Genomic DNA, 19,983 nt, shown 5'->3' on the forward strand with positions numbered 1-19,983 from the left:
ATCGTATCATTCGTTGCCACGTATGTCGGTATGCGAGCGAAATGTCGAGTGTGTTTGGTGACGTGTTAAAACGCGGCCATTTCCACCGGTCGTGAACGAGATAGAGAGCATGTTGCGTGAGATAGAGAGTGTGTGAGAGAGAGAGAGAGAAAGAGAGTATGCGTACAAAAGGAATGGAAAGAGAGAGAAAGTTTAAAAGACATTGATACCTTTATATAAGTTCATAACTTGGAATTTGCAAATTCATCGTCAAATCCACTGTGATCGCGGTTTACTTCGATGATTTTATTTCTGTTGCCACGCGCTTTCTTTCAATTCTCTTCTTTTCTTCTGCTTTTTCTTCTCTTTGTACTTCTCTTATTCTTGTGTACTAGTAACATGAACGTTAGAAAGCGATTGAGAGAAAAAACGAAGATGGTCGGTTATAATACATTCGGGTGCTGGAGGGTTAATTCGATGGGGAGTTCCTCGAATTCCGCATATGGTGTAGTTAAGGAGAACAGAAAAGAGAGATGACAATGAGAGGAAAGCATAACGAGGAGATGGATCTTTTAGTATCGGGGACATATAAGTCGCGTTTAAAGTAATTTGGACCCGCGACTGTCACGCGTGCCGGCTTATGCCGGTTCACACCGCATTCCGGCCAAGCTTCACGAAACGAAGGCAAATCATTCGATATCGAAATCTTCAGAAATAACAACAGTGATTCAACGGTTGTTTTTTTTGGTGATGCTCACCGGAATTCGAAAGAAGAGATATGGCGATCGATGTGGCGAAAAGAAACGAGGAAACGTTCCGTAATAGTGGTGTGCCGCTGGCTAACCTGCCGGCTAACCTTGTTCACCGGAAGAGACAAAACACGTGCACGCCAGCCAGGTAAATTGTTCGCTTGTTTTCACTCGTTTAATTGTTACCAGTCTTCGTGGTTCTCCGATATTACCCCTTCCGATAGTACATATACAGTAGATCACGAATTGGTTGGATATTTAAGAAACTAACTTGGAACGATTAAACGCGATCGTATTATTATTTTTAGATTATACTTTTTCAAAGAAATCTCGATTTTCTCGTTACGTTAAGAAATGAATTATTGTTCTATTTGTCGTTCCCCTTCGTGTATACGACGGATCGGATCGTCATTTATTTTTAGAATTAACGACGTTACATTGATCCGCGTTGAGACTTGTAAGCTCGTTTCTTTTATTTGTTCCCACATCACTTCCGGTAGAGAAAAAAAAATTGTTTTTTTATTTTAGAATTAAAAATGCTATTCGATCATAATTTTATAGAGAAAGAAAATAACATGCAAAAAGGCGACTATACTACGCGTACAAAAGACTATTCTACTACACGATTATTTGCCATACCACTTAACGATCGTTTCCTCTTAACACTACTCCCCTTTGCCATTCGTTGAAAATTTGAACCATCCGTGTTCTTCGTTCTAACGTACATATGTACACAATACGTATACATATGTACAGCACGAATATTATATTGATTTTACTATTTTCTACTTAGCAAAAAAGCAAAAAAACTTGAAGAAAAATGTAAGACAGAGTTTTTTCGTCTATATCAACTTGTTTTTACTCCAAGTTTTATGTTTTTGGCTATGTATCTTTTTTTGCATGCTGACCTGGATAATCATTAAAGGTCGTACGTGATAAATACGAATTCAAATCTCGGTAAACTTATTTAAAATATATTTGTTAAAGTATATCAATTTTTGAAAAGTTTGAGACTATAATGTATTAAAATTCATGCGCGACGGGAAAGTATTTATTCGTCCCGAATTTTATTAACGAATATTAATTTTAATTTAAAGGACAATAAAATTCTTTTTGGTAACACGAAAGCGCATGTGCTTTTCATCTCCGTTTTCCATTATTACGATTATTGTGATCATTTTTTTTTTAATTAACGAAAATCTTTAATCTTAAACGTTATTTTAATTTTAAATTTAATGTTATTTTTTTATTCGCTACTTTTCTTGGGTTGTTGAAAATTTCGATTTTTTAATCTTGTCATAATGTTAAATGTTCCTTGTTAAAACAGGAATAATTGATAATTTGTTTCTATTATAACAATGTTATTGCAGGTGTCAATACTTGATAGCATATTTCTTTTCTCAAACCATATAACTTAACACGCTTATACGTCGTCATCGAATTTTTTAATATTTGTACTTAATTATTTATTTTCGTTCAAGCTAGCATTAGGAACACTGGATCGTTCGAATTGAAAACGAAAAAAATGTTTTTGGTGTGTGTGGTTAGTGAACACATTTACGTTACTTATCGAATTCGTAAGAAATTATTCGTACATCAGTTGAACTTTGAAAGTTTTATAAGCATAAACCGTCGAATAAAAAATAAAAAATAATTTTAATTAAGTAATTTGATCTCATGCTACAAAACCATAGTTCTGTGTGCGTTTCGACGACTTCCATATAAGGAACATTTGATTCGACGTCCCTACTAATCATGCGTCTTACTTACGTCATTATCAAAGTTAAACTTTAAATAACTCTTTGAATCTTCTCGTTTATCTCTTTTTTTGTTCGGTAATTTTATACTGGCATAGTATTAAAAAAGATTATTTTATCCCGTATACTTTGTACCTTTATAAATAATTTTTCGTGTTCGAAATTTTATTTTATTAATTTTTTTTTTTTACGAGAAAGATCGGTAGAACTTCACGAACGAAATCGCCAAGGAAAAGCAAAGGAAAAACGAGAAACGTAGTGACCCGTATTGATGTGTTGGCAAATCAAAAACTAGAAACGGAGAGTAGTAGCCAGTGAAAAAAAAAGCAAGCAGGAAAGCAGCCGGCGACCGACAGCCGGCGAGTCAGTCATGTGGGCCGAGAGAATTTGCCGGTTCGAAGGCGTGCGTTCGGTACCGGGACGGACGACCTCGTGGTATATACCCGTACACCAACGATACCTGTCGTTCATGTATTAGTGCGTAGAGAGACTCGCGCGTGAGATCTTTCTTTCTCTCTCTATCTCTGACGATTACTCGAAAAGGCCTCTTATACATGTGCGTGCTGATGTCAACGCCTGGTGGGTCGCCGTGCCCGACGCTGGTTTTATTTAATCACGCTGCTCTGCCCGGCTGCCGGCAGGCCTGTTGCTAGGCACCCTTCTCCGTCCTACCTCCTACCTCCTTCCCTCGAACGCGGGGCCCTCCGCGACGTGCCCCGCCCCTGTCTGCACCCCCCTCCACTTGCTCGTTTCCCGAACATTGCCATCTCTGTCTGTCTGTCTGTCTGTCTTTCTTTCTGTTTGTCCGTCGGTCGGTTTGTCTGTCCTGTCTATTTGTATGTCTGCCTCTGTATATATCCTTATTCGCCTTTTTTTCCCTTTTCTACGCTAATGTCCACCTCGTTCCTTACTGTGATTCTCTTCCATGTTTCACACATTACTGGACACACTAAGCCGTGGTCATCGGGAAATTTTTCTTTCACTTCGTGATGAATTTTTCCTCCTGTTCATTTGTCTCTCCTTTTTTCAATTTGTGCATGTGTGTTGCTCTCCTGACCAGTATGCATCTGCTTTCGACATTCGCGGTTTGCCGATTCGTGGTTTCAGTGAGATTGCTGATCCCAGGGTTTCCAATTGCCCTCTCGTACCGCATTGCCGCGGATTCTCGTTTCCATAGCGGAGTATTTAACTGAACCCGAGCATGCTTCTTTTTGAGACTACTTACCTACTCTGTTTTATTTGGGATAAAAGTCATGCAGCTTTTGTAACAACCATTTTTATGTTATCTCTCGCTATTTTCGCCTTCGTCTAATACCCAGATGTTGATCCTTTTCTGTCCTTATCCTTGTGAAGTTATTCAAATAGGCATTGCAGGAGCCAATTGAGCTCCGAGTATTGGTATCAAAAGCTCGTCCAGATGTAACTTTTCTAAGAATGCAGGACAACGATATACTGCACGACCAGACTAATACGTTATTTCTTTGTTCGAATTACATTCCCTCTCGTGTGTGTCTGTAACTACCGACGCTATCAGGATGCGCGTAGATGGAACGAGTTTTCTGTGAACGTTCAATCGAAACAACGTTGCTACTACGTTTTAGAATTTGTCCATCTTGTAATTATTGTATAGAGGTTTTAAAATCTCGCAGGGGCGGTATTTTTTCATGCAAAAGAATCTCGCATCCAAAGATTAGACGACAATTTTTAAAAACAAGATAAGCAAGTCGCCGGCATCGCCTTATATATTTTTCTGAGGTCTCGATAGGCGCGTAGTATGTACATGGTCTGAACAAAACGAACGGAAATGGTATGCGAATCTCGATGACGTCAACCATCGCAGTGTAAGAAGAAAGGAGGATACATGTGCAGAAAGAGAGAGGACGATGATCTGAAGTGGGGGTAGCGGTAGTAGAGAAGAAAGAAAGGATAGACAACGAAAAAGAGAGAGAGAGAGAGAGACGAGAGGATAGGTTAATTTAAAGTGAAGGAGAAGGAAGAAGGAAAGAAAGCAAGGAAAGCAAGGAAGAAGGATTTCTAAATCTTCTTTTTCTCGCAGTCGATTTTGCGTAGACGTCCTTGAAATTCGTGAGATCGGAGAACAATCAGCTATGGGCGTCCGTCCGTGCAGGATGGTCCAGTGGCGCCGACTAGTCTCGATTGCGCCCCTCCATATCCATCTCGTGCTTCGTTAAGGACCCCACCATACCAGGGGGAAAAGAGGCAGGTTTAGTTTAAGGTCTTCTCCGTCGTTTGCTATCTGCTCTTGCTGGCTATCGTTGAACCATTCCGACCGTCAAGGACAGTTCGGTTCAGTGTCGGGTAAAGAGGGTCAGGCACGTAGACGAAAACTTTCAAGGGCAGACGGGACCCCTCGCTTCTCGCTGTCGCGTAAATTCTCTACCTCGGCTGTGCGGATCGTTTGTCCGCGCGCGCGTTTGCCTGTGTGTGTGTGTATGTGTGTAATGTCTCTCTCCTCTCCTCGTCGTCAGTGTGAGAGTCTGGATTCGGAGCCATCGCGCCACGCTGGATTCTCTTTCGGGTGAATCGTTTCTTCGGCTGACTCATCGTCTCGAAATTAACCGATTTCGTACATCGGTTGGGATGTAATTAGAGACACGACTCGCTCGGCGAATGTCTTGCTCGCATCCCTACTGTGTAACGAATCGAACTGCAATGGTCACAGTGAGAAAATTATTCTCGTCTCTGCTACTATATGTACTATGGTCATCGACTTCGAATCTGTTCTAGATGTAAGTACAAACGCGTTTATTGAGGGATTATTCCGAGACTCCAAAGCAAGAAGCACGTTTCCTCTATTTTAATATTGGCACTGCTTCGTAGCTATCGTGGTTTGTCAATATCTCATCAGACATAATTCTCTTAAGTTTAATACGCGATGATTCTTGTAGGAACTGAAGAAGGAATAGAGAAAGACGGATGAACGATAAAACTGATTGAGACCATCCTCTTAAATATCACTTCTCTTCATTTAACGTCTCTGCGTGATTTGCCTGTTTTTAATTTATTTTCGACGTATACTTCATTTTACTGTCTCAAAAGAAATAAGAATAATCGTCGATTCACGATGTGAATTTCGCTCGAAACAACCTCTTGAGCAACGGCTGATCGTTCCTGCCATATTTGAGGGGAGAGACCCGTAGGTTGAAAGAAGCCTGAGAGAAACACACGAGAACGACGTGTTGCACGGAAAGAAGAAGCACCAGAGGAGGAGGACGTCTATTTTTAACTTTCTGCTAACATTTTTTCCTCTCTTTCTTGACGTGTTCTGAAACACACGTATACACCCCTTCTATTTGAATAGCAACAATACGTCATCTACATTATCTCTCGGAATGTTTACTTGAATAATTAAAATATCAATTGTGAGTTCGGGAATCGTATTGGAGCGTGTAAGGTTTTTCGAATAATTTTATTTCAATGATCTCCGTGAATAAAGAGCACAGTTGATAAGTTCAAATCTCTCGAATGAATAATGCACGGAATTTTTAACCTGAGTTTAAATCTATTAGCGCTGTTTTCGAACATGAAAGGTAAATGGAACGTTTTTTTTTTCTCGAGCAAGTCAGACGACTTTTGACATTTGGATTCGATGTGCGTATGTAAATGGGATGACTCTGCTTCTTCCGTGAATTATTCTTTTTTGAATTCACGTTATGATTATCTAAAAGAAGGAATACTCGAGAAAATCGAAACACCAGACACGCTCGTCTTCCTGTTAATTCTTCCAGCTACAAGAACTTTGTATTCAATTCAAAATTAAATGCGATAACTGCCTATCCGACTTTATACTTGGCTAGCATTGATCGTGTTAACGTCGCTTGTCACCTCTGGTGGAAACTCAAACGGAATATCATCTAGTAAATATTATCACATCGTGTTGTCAAAATACCGTGTTATTATATTATCGAAATATTATTTATTTCTCTCAAGATTTGAAACAAGAATTGGACACGATCCATAATCGATACGGTTGCTCCTCTTCTCCTTTTCTTGTCAACGGAAGTTGACAGAAAGTAAAGAGAAACGGATATTGGAATTTTCTATCGTTTCAGCCTCGGGTTATATCAACGAACTTTGTTCAAAATCGAAGCTGCCCCGAAGGCACCATTTTCTTTGAACGTGAATCGATTGGCAAACGCGCGACAAGCAAACAAGACACGTAAGAGCGTGTACGGTTCGTGAAAACAGTCGCATTGCTGTTAGATGAATCACGATTCTCGGCGAACGCCTCTGTTCGACGAGTGCATCGGCTTTCGTGGTTGCATGTCATCGCGTGTGAGCTAGTCTCTTCAGTGGAATCTTGACTCATCCTGTCGGATTTGCAACGGAAGTTTCTTAACAATCGTTTACACAGAGACGATGAATAAGGAGGATCATACTTGTCGCTAGACTTCCTTCCGGTAAAAGTCATGAAATTGAACGAAACGGGATTGTTTGCTCTGACAGTTTGATTCTTCAGATTCGGTTTTACGTGTTATGGTGCTTGAAATTGAATTTCAGCAGAAACGTTCGATAAATAAAAGAAAGTTCCATTTATCGTTAAAAAAACATCGATGAGGCTATAGTGTGGGACACATTACCATACTGACAAAGCTGCAACTTTGATCAATAGAAAATAATTGTACTGGAAGTACGAATTCAGCAACGTGATAGAGTAGTCTAGATTACTGGTGGTGCATATATTAGACGATAGCAATGTGGAGAAAGGAGTGGCGCGGCGACGTTGTTGGCGTCGATGAAGCCGAGACACGAACCAAGGATCGCAGAAATGCCACTCAGTTGGCTAACAATGGGTCGATGCATTCTCTGTCCAATAACAAGACATTCAAACAAGACGTACAGTGGTATTTTCGTGTGGTTGAAACGGGTGGATTATGGCTTGTCCTTTTGTCTCGGGGAAGCCGGTGGCTTGAGAAATTCACCAGAAAGATTTGCGTGTCTAAAATATGCCGGTGGTGCAATATACTAATTATCCGCATAACGTTCGTGACTATATCGGCGATCAAAGGTCCGATGACTATCTTTGAAATAGCCCATCGCGAGGAGAATAATACCGCAATTTATATCAAGCCTCGATCTTTTTTTGTGCCACCCTTACACTTATCGAAAAGCATCACGACAACGTTATTATTATTTGAAGTTGGCGCTGAACCGAAGTTTCGATTGGACTAGTGAGCCTAGTGATGGAATGCGCGAGGTGTAGGAATGTCCTCTGGTTACACGTAAGACGCGAAACGAAGCCGTTTACATTCTATACAGCTCTGTGGTAACATTAACCACTTGCGCTGGCAACTGATTGCGGACCATAACGAGTGACCAAACCGTATACAATGATTCGTCGCTTTCTTTTTCAACATCGGTGTGATGTCACTGCATAGAAATGATTGAGAAGTAATAAACTTATTATTTAGTTAGGTTATATTTAAATATATTTAAAACTGAGAAAATATCGCAATTTTGGGACAAAAAATTCTCGACGTGAGTGGCACGTCATTCCAGCGCTTAAGAGGTTAAGTTTCGATGTCGGAGATCGATTGTTGTACGGAAATCGTGTATCTAACTAATCGTGTAAAAGTTTCTAACGTAGTTCATTCGTGTACACACACGACTAATTAGATCGTTCTTCTCAGTCATTCGTAGTAATAGAGCGCTGCACATGCGCAATCAGTCGCGAATATACTTGTCATTGTCCGTATTCTGTTATACATTAGTCATGCAGAAAGGAGTGGGAAAAGTAGTCTGAAGAGAATTTCCGAGGAAAAAAGAGAAGCATTTACACGTCCTATCATGTGTAGCGGAGCAAATGTGCGGTTGCCTTCTTAGTTGCCCGGCATCTGCAACCTTGCCTTCCTCCATCCCTCCTCTCTCTGACTTTCATCCCCTCCACGCGTCCCCGCAATCCATTCGATCCTTTCCCCTTATCTCGATCCAACGTTGTCGCGGCTCTCTTCTTTCTTCCCCTCCCACCTCCCTCTGTCTGGCTCCTTCGCTTTGATTCATCGAAGCCCTCGCCCCTTTCCCCGCGATCGTCGGCCTATTATCGTCACTCGTCGACGAAGAACGGGAAAGAGGGACCGAGACGGAACGAGAGGGGAGAGACTTTCCTTTACCTCCGCCAACGAGTGTGGGAGTTTTCAATGTCACGATGCGTCGGCTACGGCGAAGGAACTGTCGCCTCCGCGAATATTGCTGTTTATCCGATTCGTAGTATCCTGCCGGATTCTGTCCACGTTAAATTGTACATTACATTGTATCGTACGCTTTCTCCATTTGTCCTGCGTATTCTCTCGTTTCGTCGCATCATTTTCATTGAGAGAAATCGTGTACGGTAAAGAGAAGTTCTATCGGCACCCGAACGATAATTCTGTTCTGTGAAGATTTCGAGCATTGTCGAAGAGAGTTCGTACGAATCACCGTTTTTCAAGCGCCCTCTTTTTCTTTTTATCGACGGTTTCGCGAATTTATCGATTGTTTCGTGGTACCGACCTGACCGGAGACGTTTCATCGTGATCGTTTCAGGTGATGTGTGTTCAAGCATCGAACATTTAGTGTTACTAGGAATTTAGTGTTAAAAGTTAAATAGCCGGATTATCGTTGTGAAAGAACGTAAAGAACGAATCAGTGAGTATAATTTGTGTCGGAGATGCGGGATATAATACCGCGTATGAAAATGTGTAAATTTGTGAAAGAGGAGAGATGAAGCATCGATGAATAATTAAAATTTTTCGCCGAAGTGCCACGACTTCTTCGATCGTTTCTTCACACGGACGATCGAAAGGTATTTTTCTGCGATGACGTGCAAGCATATTTCCAACGTTATTATCGCCAGCTTGGTTTATTTATGGAATGGATTAACTGGAATAGCATATGTAATGACAAGTACGTGTCGATACGTTCCTCTGACGTGTCAATGGTTAACGTCGTGCCAGCCGCACTGGCTCTCTCATTGGAAATTGAACGTCGGCCGTATTCTAACCTCTGGCGTGGATAAATTTACACTGATTCCAGTTACAAACTCCTTTTAGCGCATTAGAGGATAAAGTTCGGCGCAACCAGAGTCTTTTCCCGTCTTTCTTGCGAAAGTAAATATTCCACGGAAATCGGTATCGTTCGGCGAACTTCCTCCAGCTAGTTTTTACGAGGTATTTTTCGCCGGTTTGTTTGAACGAAATTTTCAAAGTTGTGCTCGCCCTCTCGGCGTGAAACCCAAGAAGATATTTTGGGGCTTAGGGCACTTTTCAGGTCACGTCAGGTAGAGGAAATTTCCCGGATTTCAGCTACCTGCCACGATTCTGCATCTGCCTGTCGAGTTTCCCTTTTCTTAAATAAATCCTCCATTCTACGAGGGATTTATGAATGCGGAATCAGCAGTTTGTGAAAGGAATTCACCGTCGGTTTTCCAAATTCGTGGTACCTTTCACAACCACCTTTGTCTAGGAACAAAACGAGATACAATCTTGTTAAACATTTGAACGGACGGACAATAACGGACCTCATAAATCATAGTACCCAACATATCCTACCAGTTTCCTCCAGTTTCCTTTTTTTTTTTTTTCTTCTTCTTCTTTTCCCTCTTTTAAACTTTCAGTCGTGACCAAACGATTGTGTTTAAGGTTCCCCTGCGTTTGAATCATCAGTTGAAAAATGCAGGACGTGGACGCTAGCCGTGTAATTTATCTGGTAGAAAAATAGTTCCGAGGGAAATGCGACTACGTGACGTTCGCAACGCGCGTTACTCTGGTACTTCAGGCTGTGCCAATTTCGAGTCAGTCAGGTACCTGAAGTAGCGCGCGCTGCGGCGAAACCGGACCATCGCTGTTTTCGCTGCGGTATTCAGGTATACTGCTGCCAGGACCCCGAAGAGAAAAGTCGAAGAAGAGAACCGAGAACAGAAAAAGAAAAGAAAAACGAAGGTGTGAAATGAACGTGAAAAGAAAAGAATTGTGGGAGGCTGCATGTTAATTGTACTTCATCAGGTGCTCTGGTGAACTCGATACCCGGCACCTGTTGGAGCGCAATTCATATGACTGTGCCCTGCTACTTTATTACATCAGAAAATCTCAACACCTTGAACGCAAGCGTGCAAACGAAACGCGCAGCTCCTTACAATTTTTTTTTAGTGGCCTTGGACCAGAACCTTGGAGGAGAACGACGATTATAAATTGACATTGTTTTCATTTCAAGTCACTCTTCAAATTTCCAGTCCAAGGTCGCAGTTGAACGTTAACGAAGGATTCAAATTTGTTGTAACATCGGTATAAAAGTAATCGGGGGACGCGTGCGAATAATCGACTCGTTTCGAAAATTAACGTTCACCGGGAAACGCGACTGTTGATCACGGACACAGTCCGTGTCACGTGGTTAATTGGCCATTTAATTTTGAACGTTTTCCTCGTTTAATCGGTAAATAAAATTAACCGGCGCCCTGTTGTTAGGCGAACAGGCTTGAACCGTTGTTGTTAGCGGAGAATATCGTTTCTCTTCCGACGGGCAAAAGGAGAGGAATCGTGTAGCCTCGTAATGTCGCCGACTAATGGGATAATGATGTTATGTGGGGTCGCGTGGCGTGCACCGAGCGGAAGAAACGAGGAGAGGAGATAGAACGAGAAAGAGAAATCAGAGTAAGGCAATTATTCACCTCTTTGCACGGTTCCAATAGAAGCCCCAGAGCGTCGAAAAGTGCCTATTTACGGCGGCTTATATATATATATATATATATATATGTATTTTTTTTCTTTTTTTATTTCGGTCAGTAAACCTTCGGTCACGAAACCCGCAATGCGTGCTCGAGAAAACTTACTTTCGATCAATTGCGGTCTTCGTGTTTTTTAGTTTATCCTTAATACAACCGTCAAAGCAACTTGGGTTTTTCCCCAAAGCTCGTTACCTTAATGGATTTTTATAGATTTTTATGACCACATTTTTTGTATTTTCTGTGGATTGTATCAGTAACATTTAATGTTTCCGACGTGACTTCAACAAAATCTAGCGGATCTAGACAGAAACGTTTATTATTTTTGTTTATTATATTTGTTATTTCTGCACGTTTTTCTTTTTTCTACATTAATGGAAAAGTCGTACGTTAGTGGAAAGGCGACCCACCTTCTGATCTCAGCTTTTTTACTCTAGAAAATTTTTCTTTCTTCTTCATGCAAAAATGATGCAGGAGAAAAATAAAATAGCTCAAATAGTACGAACAACTTTACACTACAACAACTTTACAAACAACAACGTATGCTGACCGTATTGACAACTTTTCTTCATATACATTTTCATTCATTTGCAACCATTCATCCATAAAATAATATTATTATTATTAATATAATAATATAATATACTTACCTATACAATGTAATTGTATCAAACCTGAAGTGTTTTGAAAAATTTTCAAATAACGTAATTTTTAAATTACTTTTTAAAGTTATTTCAAAAATAATCTATTTGTAAAATAATTAAATTATATTATTAAATATTTCATATAAAAATTAAATCAATTTACTTCCAGTTAAATGATTTATTCGTTATTTGATTTGATAGAAATAACTGGTTTCTCAAGGTATAACGCGTCCAATGTTTATATTTACTATTTCTTGTTCTGCGACTACGGTATAGTTATTACGGTTATCTATTTGTTAAAATTTGAAATGAATATCGCTCGATTCTTTGATGACGATAGAAGAAATTTAGACCATATATTTGTAACAACCATTTGTAAAATATAATACTTTCCTCTCGTCTTCGTCATCAGTAGAAAGACTATTTTCATTTGCAACAAATGTCCCCTGAAATTTTGTTCATTAACGAACCAAATATTTGAGGAACGAGTCTTATTAAAAGCTAAGACAAATTTCTGCCGTGATAACACATACTAACAAATTATTTTAATTTTCATTTCATCATTTCTTTTCATTTGAGTATTTCGGTTTCATTGATATTTATTTTGAATGTTGTTTTAAAGATAAATTTTCAAATTATCAAATAAATATTATTTTCTGAAATAATCAGTTTTTCAATTTATTATTTTCCCCGTCATTTGCATAGCTTTAAATTCCTTTAATTGACCAAATGAGCTACATACCATTAATTGAAATTCATTATTTGCCAAATATTAAAGAACATTATTTCAAAAATTTATTTACAAATTATTATTCGAAATGAATTTTCGGCCAGATCTGAATTATATACAAATATCAGTATATTCCATAGATTTAAATAAGAAAAAAATATTATATAAGTGGAGATCATTTAACACTAAACAACCAAACCCATTAATACAACAGATTTCAGATCGTTTCTTTTCACAATTATTTAAAAGCTATAGGTATTTCTATCAAAATTAATATTGATTTGTGTTTAGACAGAAATATAATTGTGTAAGTCAATTTATTTTAATTATTAACATTTAAATTATAATGATTTATATGTAAAATATTTTAACTTGTATTAAAAGTTGTTTTAACGTTAGAACTTTATGAAAAAGTTACAAGAGTATGAAATATGAAGAGCAATAACGGTTACTGATGTAATAACAGCATCTATATGTATATCTTAAGAATTAGCTACCTCTACATAGACTAAAATAGATAAATATTGCTGATATATTCTTACATAATATCGCAGTAACAGTGTTTCTTTTGTATATATTTCATGTTTTTGTCATAACTTCTTAATAAAACTTCACAAACAAACGTTTATGTAACATTTTTTTTTTTTATTTAGACTCGTAGAGTATACTGGCATATTATTATAAAACCTAGGATAAACCCGTATATGCAAAACATATAAACATAACTTCAAAAGCAGAGAACGCTCTAAAGAAAAACTGTTTATATAAACATACGCTCGATATAACTTTGACTTTGTTTCTGGAATGGTCGTTTCTGTATTGTATCAATTATTTACCTGTTTTTATAGAAATATTGCTCCGTCAACTGATATAAACTTCTCTGAGCTGTCTTGTTATCTGAATTCGTTGGCAATGATATTATATTATTTATAAATTGCCATTTATAAATAGTTATAAATGAAGAAATTTCTCCATATTTTAACATGCTGAATCTATCAGCGAAGCTATGCCCACATATTTTGATACATCTTGCATGATGTCGAAAAACGTTTCGATGAAACGCCATGTTGTAACTTTAGAATTAGAATTATGTAAAGGCTCATGGACACTGTCATTCAACTTCTTTAATTATTCAGTGACTCGAGTTGTTATAACTATCACGCATAACGTGACGAATATGTTGCAACGTATCGCGATTCTCTATGTTTTGTACACGAAGCACGCCCAACTTTCAGTTTTATCGCCAAAAAGGTTAAACTTGGACAGGCAGATAAGGCATTGAATCAGCACAGCGCAACAACTCGGTCAGCGAATATAAAAACTGGTGTCTGTGAAAGACACGTGCACACGTACGAAATAAATTTATGTGTTATTAAGAGCCAATAGACCGTATCGACGAGCTTTAAAATGACACACTAACAGATCATATCAAGATTTGTATTTATGGTTATGAACTGTACTTAATTTCACTATCTTTTGCGTTACCTTCTAGTCATTTGTAAGTAATTACGATACGGGTTTGAATCAAATTTATTAAAACAGGAAAAAAAAAAAGAAGAAAGTCTGTTTTGGATAAATCCTCTCGAGTTAGTACTTTAACACACGTTACATAATGTCTATTTAATCAATCAAAGACGTGATTCAAATTACACGCCAAATGATTCATACGCTTCCGATTTTCATCGTTCGTTGAACTCCAAAAATTTTCAGCTCCGCGTAAAACGATGTTTTCAAATTCTTCCTTTAAGCGTGATTTTCAAAGAGATTTGCCGATTAACGATGGAAATGATTCACAGCGTTAACGAGGCGTAAAATCAGACCGGTGTTATTTGATGTCTTTACGATTCCGTGAAATCACATATCGCAATTACTCACGGGAAATCAGCGAGTTGAGGAAACTAACGGCGTTTGGGCTGTTTGTTTTTTCTATAACCGCGTTATAAAATCGACGAGGAAAATATCTGCACGATTAATGGAATCGGGCGTATCAGGGTGTCATTGGGTGGTACTAGTCGAAAGGAGATTAATCTACATATAAAAATAAGTCGAGAAGAAGAAAATAAAATTTTTTCACTCCCTCCCCTCGCGCTGTTGAGAATTTGTTTGCTCCAAAATTGCAATATTCTCTCAGTTTTAAGTATATTTAAATATAAACGAATAATAAATTTTGTTACTTCTTAGCAATTTCTATCTAGTTTTAAAAAGAAAGCGACGAATTATTGTACACGGTTTGGTCACTCGTTATGGTCCGCGAATTAGTTGCCAGAGCCAGGTGTTTGAAGGGCCTCTCGTTTCGAGTTTCAGAATTTCTCAAATATATTTTAATTTGATTAATTCCGTACTGGACAGGCGCGCATTATCGACTCGTGGATATTCCACGTGCAAAGATAAATGAAAAATGTAGAATGAAATTTGTTTGAAGGCGTCATTTTCAAGAATTTTGAGCACGTTTCGTCAGAAATCTGCAATCCAGTACACGTATACTTGATAAATTTTCGAAGAAAATATGCGTTTTACAAAAAAAAAGAAATTTCATTCTACATTCCTTACTTATTTTCGTATATGCAATAACCTTCTGTTAATCATTCTTTGTCTGTCACATCCAGGATTAGAATGTAGCACATGTATATACGTGGATATGTTGGGTAAATATTTTGGGATCATTCGGCTAGATTAATAAAAATTGTATTTTTATAAATAGTTATTGTACACCTTAAGACATACATAAAACATATTTAATTTACAGATCGCTAATAACTGGCTTTATGGTTAACAAAGAAGACTATCTGATATCTGGAGAAACGTCGGATCCAATTCTACAGTGTCCGCCGGAAAAACTGAAAAGCGCGACTCGAATGTTCTTTCCACGACAAGCACGCAGAGTTTCTCAACTCGAACACTTGTATTCTTTTCAACGAATAAAACGAATTAAAACTACAAACAAAGAGTTCATTTCACTAATCGTATCTGTATGTATATGTGTAACATTCATCCGCTTCAATAATCAACATTATCGATGCAATCGTCTTATCATCGTGCAGTACTCCCTTATATATTATATTCGCGATCGTTCGGGAACAATCAGTAAACTTTCGTAGCATCCGTGATCATTAAAAAAAAAAAAAAAAAAAAAAAAAAAAAAAAGAAAGAAACAGTCATCACAGATGGACGTATAACAATTATAGTAACGCATCGTTTGTAATCGATTCGGTGCAACCTTGACTCGATGGTTTCCGAATTATTTTCACGTAGACTGCAGACCATCGAGCTCGACTGTGGGACATTTGGGGGCCTCTCCACTGCTCACCGGCGCTTAAAATTCTCCGTTTTACAGTTCACTAGCACGATCAATAACGCATTTCTCGCTCATTTGCAACTCTCGGCCGAAACCGTATTGAAATCGTTTTCGCTACGCGATGATAGTTTCGCGTTAAACGGCAATCGAGATCAAAGATCGATCGTTCGAAGATACGAAGTACCAAAAATTGCACATTCGTCTCTCTCGTCACGGAATGAATTCTATTGCATCGTTACCAAGTGTGCGAGTAACTGGGCGATACAGGTTGAGTCGGGTCGAGAAATTCGATTTTCGGTGACGATCGAAGGGGTTATCGCGGCAACGGTGTTGACTCGCCGATCCGAAGAAAAGGAACCTCTCGCAAGCAACATTTTCATGGGTTTCACCGCACGCTCGCGAGCATGAAATCCGCGTGATGTAGCGCTTACGGCTTTGTCGAGTCTCGCGAAAGGCGACGAGAATGGCGGAGAAAGAGGGTGAGAGGAGAGGAGAGGAGAGGGGGAGGGAGGAGGAGGAGGAGGAGGAAAAAGGAGAACAGAGGTTGCGAGCGAGCAGAGGGAGAAGGGGAAGAAAACGAAGGAGACGATCGAGACGAAGAAAGAGATCGACCACCGCCCTTGGTCGACACCGATGAACGAGCACGAGAGAGAATCGTAGAGAGACGAGAACGAGACAGAGAAGGGGAAGACCTCCGCCGTTGGCGTCGGCGTCATTCCGGGCTCCTGCCGCTGCTGCAAGCCTTAGTTCGAGGCGGAGGGCGTCTTGGGAGGCTGGAAGGGGTTCCATTTCAGACACTCCGGATCGATCTCTTTGTAGACGGGCCCTCGTCTCTTCACCCTCTCCTTGTAGTCGTCGATCACGTCCTGAAATTATTTCAACGGTTTCTCTATCGGTCTGTGCCTCTCCTTTTTTCCTTTTCTTTTCTTTTCTTTTCTTTTCTTTTCTTTGTTTCTTTCTGTCTCGGAGAGAACGCGACCTCTCCTCTCTTGGAAATCGTCGCTTTTTAGCGGAAACACCTCGGCCAATCGCAGAAAACGACGAAACGGTCATATATATATATATATATATATATATACACATTTGACCGTCAGACTATCGACCTCCTTCATGGCTGATACTTTGATTTACAATACTCTGTTAGTATTTTATCTCGGCCGCATCGTGGGGGAGGTGAAAGACACGTCGAACGCGGAGGAGAAGGATCGTTGCGAAACCATGCGCAATACCATACCTCCGTTGCGCGGCGAGTTTCGCGAGAGACTGATTCCTCTCCGCGGAAGCGTGTTTCACGTGATTTACGATCGCGTAAGTTTGGAACCACGAACGGTTCGACCAGATCAACCGGCGAATAATCCCTCCCTCGAAATGATTTGAATCTTCTACGAATCACGCGTGAGAGATCCTCCCCCCCCGAGAGGCAAAGTTAAAACGACAATGATCGACTTACCTGTTTCTTCAGAATGATATGCTTGCCCTTCCAGTACTTCATCATACCGAGAGCCTGTAGGGTGCTGACGATGTCGTACGAATCGATAGCCATCTCCTTACTGATATCTGGAAAACAATATGCAAAACGGTACGGACGGACAGCGTCGAGTGATTCGAATCTCGAGTCTGGGGCAACTCTCCCTCTTTCTCTCTCTTCCTCTGTATTCCGGTATTCTTAAAATAACGCGTCTCGTAAAATCGGTCAAAAGCGTGCGAGGCGTGTGCTCCGCGGCTGGCATTGTGTTACCTTTAACGGAGAGTTCTTTGCCCCCGAAGTTGCAGAGGTACTGCAGTAAAACGTCCTTCCAGTAGCTGCGATACGAGATCAAGCCCAGATCCGACAGGGGTTTTTCGGGCGAGCCAATCTTTTTCTCCACTCTGGTCAATAAGTAACCTGCGCAAAACAACACAGACGTAAACGTATCGTTTTTTTTGCCCGGCCTCTTTGGCAGGAGTTTGCTCGCGCGCGTTGATCGATATGAGCAATCGCGGGACAAAGAGGTCAATAAACGACAAAGTGAAACGTTCCGATCGATGGCTGGAACGTTTTCGAATCGATCGGCTGACGAAATACAATTCACAAAAGCACGTATGCTCCAAGTGTGCTCCCATTAATTGCTAGATAGAGATTAAGCGAGTTTTTTGTATTTTAAATAGTATTTCCACGTAGATTGACGAGTGGTTCCGTCACCAACGTTTTCGACTCGTTCGTTGGTGCCGCTGTTTTACAAACTTTGTCATAGAAACGACGCTGTCCTAGGACGAGCCGGTAACAAACTCGTAGAAGCTTGTTATCATTTCCTCTGCAATATCCTCTCGTTACTTGGGCACTACATTACGCTCTTGTGCACGGACCACTAGACAGACTATGAAATTCCAATTCCACGAGATACCGGTGGCCGTCGAAGCCGCATAGGTACCAGAGACCATGCGCGCGTTCACGTGCACACACGTAATACACGTCTCTCCATCCTGAATCGACGCCACCGCTATAAGCCGTTTTCTGGTGTCAGTGACCGACGAAGGATGAAATGCCACGGCACCAGCACCGTATCGAAAATAATTTCAACTTCAACCGACTATTTCCCGCGAGGCAATTTCAATTCGCCGTTGTCCGAAATCTATCGGTAAAGCCAGTTTGAAGAAGGAAAGAAAAGAAAGAGATAATGTAGGGGAGGGGAGGAGGGGTCGTGCTTCAATTTCCTTCGCGATGGACGTTTTTCAAAAGAAGTTTCTGGGTACTTCGCGAACTATACGGCACTGACAACGTCCGGCTGCTTCAGGAGTCTGGTTGAATGTCCGTCACGCCTCGTTTGTCCGACGTATGGATCTCTGCGAAAAATGGCTGCGAAAAAGCGAACGGTCGAGAGAGAGAATTCGCGAGTCCATGCCACTGTGATTTCGCGTTTTTTTCAGCTTCTCGCGTGTGAACTAATTAAATAAATTGCATCGACGGCCACCGGCTGAAGGAGATTTCTTTCGTTTATGGGTTGCCCGTTATATTTGTAAGAAGCAGGCACGCGCGGCCTGCTGTATTGATTTCGCATCGGCATACCGTTACTTTTAAAAATGACACGCGAAATCATTGATCCGAGGATGCTCCAGCTTCGGTCGCGGCTACTCCAATGCAGTGTTTAGCATAGGGAACTTTCGTCTCGTGCATGCATATTCACGCGAAAACGCGTTTTAAAAGGGGGCCGACACGTCCGCGAACCGTTTAAAAAACCGGCAACCGTGCGCCAAACGCCAAGAAATATACAGACACACACAGACAGGGCGGACAAAGTTCTCGAACTTTTGTTGGTATTTTTCCAAAAATACAGGTCGTCTCGAGCGAGCGCGATTCAAACGAGAACGGTTTTCGTGGCCACGGTATGGGCCAACTTCGATCGGCTATACTTCTCCTTTACGTTCGAGATAACGACGGCTCCTTCCTCCTCTCGGACACGTCGATGTCGGTTTCCAGAACATCCGGAAACCGTAAAGTTCAATGACCAGCAGTGGCCAGGCGAAATCCTCGCGGAAGCATCTCCGAGCATCTGCGCGGCAACGTTCCCGAAATAACCGCGGAATTCTCATTATCCGAATAATCGAGGTCGAGACGATAACAGCGTCTCGCGGCTGAAGGTGAAAGAAAAAGAGGAAGGGGGGTGAGGCAGTGGCGCAGAGAAGAGAGGGTGGAGGGGAGGGATTTAGAGAGAAAGAGATCATACAACCAGGTGTCGGGAGAGGTGCACGGCAAAAGGGAGGTGAGACGATTTTTACAGAGTATCCGAGAGGCAGCTCACGAGGACCGGTCCTGTGCCAGGATTATTCCAGGATGTCCCGGAGGCTGAGAGGTTCAACGACCATCCTTTCCCTCATCCTCCTCCAAGCTGCTGGACTCTATACGCCGCGTTCTATAGCTAAAGAGAGGACAGTCTACCCTCTATCTCTGCAGTCACCGTCGTCACCCTCTCCCAATTCTTTTCCACCACCTCGTCGTTTCTCTGGCATCGCGAGCTCTTGTATTTCTCTCTCTCTCTCTCTCTCTCTCTCTCTCTCTCTCTCTCTCTCTGTTCCTCTAGGTGTGTTTGTGTGTGCATGTCGCATTGTTCGGTTACCTGTCCAATAATCACTCGTTTC

The 19,983-nt window shown here is 40.7% G+C and overlaps 1 protein-coding gene and 1 long non-coding RNA gene across 3 annotated transcripts in view; one reads left to right on the forward strand and one right to left on the reverse strand.

Annotated features, from left to right (window-relative positions):
- LOC122533645 lies at window positions 1-16,454 on the forward strand. The gene is made up of 3 exons (XR_006307756.1): window positions 1-876; window positions 15,319-16,346; window positions 16,388-16,454. It is a non-coding gene; the product is annotated as an uncharacterized LOC122533645 (long non-coding RNA).
- The window catches only part of LOC122533642 (histone acetyltransferase KAT7), a 23,865-nt gene continuing 19,123 nt past the window's right edge, over window positions 15,242-19,983 (reverse strand). For both annotated transcript variants that reach the window (XM_043663560.1, XM_043663561.1), the window contains exons 11-13: window positions 17,606-17,752; window positions 17,318-17,424; window positions 15,242-16,733 (exon numbers count right to left, since the gene is read on the reverse strand). In XM_043663560.1, the coding sequence (XP_043519495.1) occupies window positions 16,611-16,733; window positions 17,318-17,424; window positions 17,606-17,752 (377 nt within the window). In that variant the 3' untranslated portion in view covers window positions 15,242-16,610. The remainder of the gene's footprint in view (window positions 16,734-17,317; window positions 17,425-17,605; window positions 17,753-19,983) is intronic.

This window comes from Frieseomelitta varia, unplaced genomic scaffold (genome assembly GCF_011392965.1).
Source record: "Frieseomelitta varia isolate USP_RPSP 00005682 unplaced genomic scaffold, Fvar_1.2 scaffold_544, whole genome shotgun sequence".
In the NCBI taxonomy this organism is placed as follows: domain Eukaryota; kingdom Metazoa; phylum Arthropoda; class Insecta; order Hymenoptera; family Apidae; genus Frieseomelitta; species Frieseomelitta varia.